Below are 6,857 nucleotides of genomic sequence, written 5' to 3' on the forward strand. Positions count from 1 at the left end.
GGGGAAAGATTTTTTTTTTCTCCCCCCTTATTTGAAGAACTTTATTTAAAAAAAAAAAAAAAAAAGCAGCAAAAAGCGCTTCTGGAGCTGATAGCAATCTGATCTGTGGGCAAAATTAAAAAGAACAGTAAGAAAACAAGATATATATATATATATATATATATATATATATATATATATATATATATATATATATATAAAACCCTGTGCATTGGCAGGACACGGCACCAAATTGATCAAACACAGACAGTAAATTGTGTCTGTTGATATTCTTAATACTTCTCCTGGCATCTTCTTATCCTGTGCTGGCAGCAGATGAGAGAGAGAGAAAGAAAAGAGAGAGAGAGAGAGAGAGTGTGTGTGTGTGTGTGTGTGTGTGTGTGTGTGTGTGTGTGTGTGTGTGTATGTGTGTGTGTGTGTGTGTGTGTTGGGGAGGGGGACCTCTGTAATTTAAGTCATCCACAATTTCACATTTCAAATTAGCCTCACAATAAAGTCTTCTATCTCTGTAACCTGAAAATCTCACACCCCTGTCAAAGGAGCAGAGCAGACCGGCCGATTGTTGCCAGGACGACTATCTGAAATGGGAATCAGATTAACCCTTTCTCAGATCTCCAGGCTGGAGCCATCTCTTATTCAGGCAGCGAGAGGGGCCCCTTCTTCCATCTCTGCGCGCCTCCGGGAATTCATGATATTCCAGCTGCTTGCACCAGCTATTACATTCATGGGAGATCTTCACACTTGTTATTGAGAGAAATTCTCCTTTTCTAAAACTTTTTTTTTTTATTCTCCAATTTAGGTATCAGTTTCTTTCATTTCCTTTGGCTACATTTTGTTGGAAACTTATCAGCAACAACCACCAACGCCCACCTCTCCTTTCTCCGCCTCCACACCAAATGCAGATTTACATAAAAATAAATAGCTAAAATATGTGCTTTTGAAAAGGGCGACGCATGCGCACACCCACACACGCATGCAGGTGCCACCAAAACAAAGAGAAGAAGGCACGCAACATATTTGGGATTAAGACAACGTGGCGTCAGAGCATCTGCAAATGCAAATGGAAACATTAGGGTGACTGTGTTGAGTTGGCCAAAGTGGCTGAAAACAGGAAAAACACAGATTGACAGCCAAAAAATTGCAATTCGCCCCGAAGCGAGGGTAACACACAATGAACTGGCTTTATGGGAACCAACCCCTCGTCTAGATGGGAGTCACACAAACTAGGTGATGTGGCAAGTGGAGGCCGTTTTTTCAGTTCAAAACAGTGTTGTGAGGGGAGAAATATACTAACATCTGCTGACTAGTTGAACAGTTTAACATACAAGTGATTTGTATGTTCAGAAGCTGCTGAAAACAACCCAACATTATTATTACAGTTATGACAATGTTATCTATATTTAATTATTAAACTGGTGCTATTGTGTATTTTCCAGCCATATAGTACCATTTTATAGGACAATCTAGTAACTATGATACTTTGAGTTGTTATGAAAATGCTTTATATATCAAAAATAGCTTAAAAGAAATCTGACTTTTTAACATGGCTTATCTGATGCCTTGAAATTGGGTCACTGATTCTTTAAGAACCTCCTACTATTTCTGACACAACCCCAAACAGCATGTCATCCATGATTCTGTTTACAATTGTTCTTAAGAGCTCTGCAGATGCTCAGTTCCACCAGGTATTTGCTAATTGCTGCTGCCGCTAGTCTGGAGGAGCTATATGAGGTGAGGCGGGAACTTGGATGGGAACTGCAGTTCCAATGTGGAACTTTGGGTAAATAGGCGCCACATTGTATGAGCAAGCGTTTAGGCATTCCTGACTGGTTGCCATGGGAGATTGAGGATTTCTCAAACATGCATAAATGAACCAAAGCAAAATTCTGGGTATGTTTATGATGACGGAATGAGGTCATAACTTGATGTAAAACTGAAAAAAGTCAAATTTGCATTATACTACCATTTTAATTTTTCAATTTTAATACACAGACTTTAGCACACGTGCCTCATTTTGTCATTTACAAGTATTATTCTTCTCTTTCAGGAGTATAACAAGCTTGTTAACAGGTTAGGTCAGTGGTCCATCCATCTAACCATTTGTTTTAAGTTACATGAAAAAAACATAATGTGTCTTTGTTGTCAAGCAATCCCACATTAACTAATGATTGTTAATCTGAGTATATTACGCACAGTAGATATAAATGTAGGTGCTTAATAGACACTTTAGCTAAATTTGGCCTAACCGGGCATACCTCCAACCACTAGATGGCACCACCTTACGGGATGAATATACAACAGTAATCTACAACAGATTGGATAAAATCAAAAGCAAAATTAACTGCAGGTTTAAACTTAGAGCTTACAACATTTTGATTGGTTGTTGTCCTTTAAAAACCCGCCCCAGCTGCTGATGGAAGCAGTTTGTTCTTCTGGCCCGGTTCCTACTTGGTGATTACAGTTTCTACTTTAATGAAAAGTCAATTTAACAAAGTACTTTAAACCCTTGGAACATGAAATAATATAAGTGGTCTTGAAATGATAACTTTTAAATTCAATTAATATCGTAATACTGGTATGTGACCCAAGCAAAACAGTTACAAATTTAACATTTGTATCACAGTGAAAGAGTGCCAATTTTTTTTTGCTGTTATTCAATAATTTTTATTCTTAGTATGATTAATTCATACTAGAGTAAATACTGCACTTATCATTCAGTATCAGTTTAACAAACTAACAGTTATCGCTGCGGGAGCTTCTAAGCTTCCCTCTCTGCGCACTCTGTTCTGGTTTATCCACCTTCCACCTTCACTCCAGTGGTTTCAATACTCTTGTATTTTTTTTCTTCCCACTGAGCTCCGTTACCGTCCACCCTCTAGCCCCCCTGTGTAAGAGATACAGTGACCCAAACAGTGTAGTCAGCTAGGAAGTGATTACAAACTGATGCTCCAAATTCGCTGTAAAATGAAAATCAATATTTCCACAAGTTGCTGCAACATAAAAGATAACCTTCATTGATTTTTCAAGACTTAGGTGCCTCTGTGATAACATCTAATATAAATTTTCAGCCACACGGATTTGGATCAGAGCGGAGCCGGGGCTGAACGATAAGTTTCCGCACACATCTCTCAGACCTGGATTTTTTCCTCTTTCTTTCTTTTTTTTTCTTCCTCTTTTCCTTCTTCCAAGCCAGGACTGTGCTATTTATAATTGGCCCTGTGTGAGCAAAAAGCTTCTATCAGGAATCTGTTCTAATTTTTATTACTGAGGAGCTAAAGCCTGTTCCAGATAATTTGGAAATTTCAGGGGGAATTGTGATAGAGCTGATGGCACATCCAGTCTGACTCCAGAAAGGAGCTAACCTGTAATAGCCTCTGTGGCTGCGCTGATTAAATGTTGCCATAGATGAAAGACCTGCCATCACTGCAATAAATTAACCAATCACACAAATCCCAAGTCGCTACTAATCCCTCCTTGATACCATGATCCTCTGATCAGCTGAAGGAGGTGAAGAAGAAAGTGGCTTGTGACACTCAGCCTTCTCCTCCTCGCTCCCGGTTTCCCCGTGTAAACAACGAGCTAATGATATCACGGCTGACCATTTCACCACCACCGGCTACTCTTAAACCGCTTCACGGTCAGGCCAGGTGAAATCGATACGGACCTCGGTTGGGAGTGATTATTTTCCTCATCACAAGCCCTCCCTGCCCCCCCGACTCCCCTTTCGCTCCCTCCAACAAGGTCACCGCCTGGCACTGTATCCGTCTTGATCCCACAGCTGCAGGATTTAGACAACTGAGAGATCAAAACCACTCAGTCTGAATACATCAAGACATTCCCTGAATTCTTACGGCTCCCACCTGGTGTGAACGCAGCACTGTTCTAATAAAAAACAAGACCGGCTTAAATTAATTTAAATGTGTCGTGAAATGTGTCCTGTGTTGACGTAGGAAATTCTAAGACTTGGAAAGAGGAGGGCAATATGATTAAATTTGACAGCGAAGAACTAAAATGTGTCATTTATTTTGGGAAAAATCGAGATCATAGCATCATCCATAAGGACACATTCTGTGTATTGTGGCTCTATGCTCTTGATCAGACTCATCAGATTTATTTAGATAGTTTTCCTTCATAAGGTTGACCTGATAACTCAGGAATTCTGCAGGTTCCACCAACTCACATTTAAGGCCTTTTAAAACCATTATGAATTAAATTTAGGAGATGCATCATGACAGATATGTACAAAGAAAGTTACATATATATACATAGTAGTGCTATGATTTTTAGCAGAAAACACGTAACATTGTATGGGTTGGCAACAAAAGCGGGCCACCCCACTTTCCCATAGTAGATTGAAAAAAATGCTAGCTAGTTAGCAAGTAACTAGTTCCTGGTAACCTCAAGTGCCTCAAGTCAAAGGCCATAATGAAGATGTCTGCACACGACTAAAACATTTGCTTGACAGAAAAGTCCCGCGAGAAAAATAAACTTCATGGAAAATATGAAACTAAATAGTTCTGACGTGACAAAATGTAAGACTTGTGATTAACTTATTTAATCACAACTAACATTTCTTAAGTGAACTTAAGACATTTCAAGGTCTTAATTTTAGATACAAAATTTAAGACTTTTTAATGAATGATACGGGTTTTAAAGATTACAATGGTAAGAATTAGCATCAAATTCAGCAATTTATCAAGGCTTAGTAAGCCAATACTTAATAAATGAATCAAAACTAAGAACACCAACTGTTTTCTGACAATTGAAACATTAACTTAGTTTTTAGCTTAAAGAAAACCTTTTGGATTTAAAGCTAGTGCCACGATTCAAGAACATGCAGTAAATTGTCTATTTCATGTGTTACAGTAAAACAAGAACAAAACAAAAAGAAATAGAAATGGACCTAACAGGTCAGAGCTGATCAGCCAGGGTGAGCCTGATTAGAGCAACACTAGCATCGGTATTTAACTAAGCTCCATCTACATGAGGCTAACTAAATGCTGATGCTAATACTAAAAACACTTGAAAACATGGGACTGTTTTTGAGTGTGGGAGCCTTATGTCTTGCTTTTAAACATAAAAATGAGTTTGTACAAGTAAGGCTTTTTGAAGATAATTTGTTTTCCCTGTGACACGGGAACTCAGCCATTAGTGGCCTTGCAGCTAATGCTAAGTAAGCTAGCTGGATATCTACAGTCTTCGGAATGATTTACTTTGTCAGTTTAACTCGTTTTCCACTACTCAGCTGGACTGACAGGAGTGGTGATACTTCGTCAGTAAGGAAAAAAAGCTATTTGCTGTTCTTAGGTCCCCAAAAGTTGCTAAACGACATCAACATCAAAGTGAACTGAGAATTGGTCATAATGTGTGTAGACAAAACTTCAGTAAAACAGGCATCCATTGCAACACATGCTGTTTTTTTTTTTGTTTTTTTTACAGAGGAGGAAGACTGACAACATCCTCAGACAGTCACAAGATTTAGCACCCGTTGTTTATTTGGAAAAGTGTCATTAGATCTGGCTGAGAACTTCTTAAATTCAGAAGCAAAGAAACATTGATTTTGGATTGAGACACCCACCTTCCTTCAGACCTTCACAATAAAAGCTTTACGGAAATAAAATCCACTCTAAACTTAAAATGACATGTTTCAAGCCTAATTTGAAATGTTTACAATAACCTCTCGGCTCAGAAAAAGTAGCACTTCAGACAATATGTGTGTAAATGTCTGCCAGTATCTGTTATGAAATGATGAAAACCATTTCTTACTGAAACCAATAATATTCTTAATAACATTCTGCTGAAGTTAAACTGATAACCTGAGATGAATTTGCACATGATAATCTTGACACAAAATGTCGGTGCTGTATATTACCTGTTAAATGAATTACACTTTAGGTATTTAATTAATATGAACTGCTGTAAAAAAAATGTCAAAAGATGACAATATTTAGCAAAAATCAAAAATGATAAAGTCATGTCTGTGATTTTACTGTAAAAACGAATAACGATGTTATTGTTGCCATGCTGCGACACTCAAGTCCTGTTTTAGAGATGAACGAGAACACACACACCCACTACTACACACACATTCCTCAATGTATGAGGAATGTCTAGTTTCTATGTTTTCTGTTTCTAACATGGGAGAGAGGATAAAGGATTTGTACCTGTTCTACCAGTCAGTTTACAGCAGACAGCACACTCACACCTTGATAACGTCCGTTGCAATTAGTTGTTCAGTGCGATGAAACAAATTGCATGTGGTCAACTGGAAATTTCATTAAGGGAGATTTTCCTCTAGCCCTTGTTATCGCTCTGCGTATTAATATTTTCTTTAGCCTCAAGGATGGATGAATTTGCAAAGGTCTTTTTTTTTCTTGAATGAAAAAAAAAAGAAAAAAAGCTAGGCTAACCCTGCAGTCTGTGCTCTCCCACAATCCAAGTTGTGTGTAAATCCTAACTAGGTTTCTGAAATAACAACATCCTAACTGCAGTGGTGAAATGCCTGCCTCCGTTTTTCTCAAGTCTTCCTTTGAGTCACTTCTTCCTCTTTTCTTTTTTTTTTTTTAAACGACAGTGGTTACATCTGCCGAAATGAAAAGATAGCTACGCTCCGCCTTCGTCCCGTTTTTCTCCCCCATCCCCACTTCCCCCACACCTCCCTCGCTACCTCTCTTCCTCTCTCTAAGGCTAGAGCATCTGCTATTGGGGAGACTAAATAACAGAAATATGCAGGAATCGCACACTAATTCCCTTCAGAGATAGATCTTGGCTGGTGCCCTGTCATAAATCAGAGAATTTTCGATATGAAATGAGGCAAGCTGCTCTAATCATTTCTGCATTTCAAATTGGATCACTGG

General features: G+C 38.5%; 1 protein-coding gene across 1 annotated transcript in view; it reads right to left on the reverse strand.

The window, feature by feature from the left end:
• zfpm2a (zinc finger protein, FOG family member 2a) overlaps positions 1-6,638 on the reverse strand; it is a 79,714-nt gene extending 73,076 nt beyond the window's left edge. Inside the window, exons 1-3 of the mRNA XM_015056827.1 lie at positions 6,608-6,638; positions 6,487-6,527; positions 711-713 (exon numbers count right to left, since the gene is read on the reverse strand). Coding sequence (XP_014912313.1) covers positions 711-713; positions 6,487-6,527; positions 6,608-6,638 — 75 coding nt within the window. The remainder of the gene's footprint in view (positions 1-710; positions 714-6,486; positions 6,528-6,607) is intronic.
• Between the last annotated feature and the right edge of the window lie 219 nt (positions 6,639-6,857).

Source organism: Poecilia latipinna, unplaced genomic scaffold (assembly GCF_001443285.1).
Source record: "Poecilia latipinna isolate Pla-1442-1.1 unplaced genomic scaffold, P_latipinna-1.0 Scaffold1411, whole genome shotgun sequence".
Taxonomy (NCBI): domain Eukaryota; kingdom Metazoa; phylum Chordata; class Actinopteri; order Cyprinodontiformes; family Poeciliidae; genus Poecilia; species Poecilia latipinna.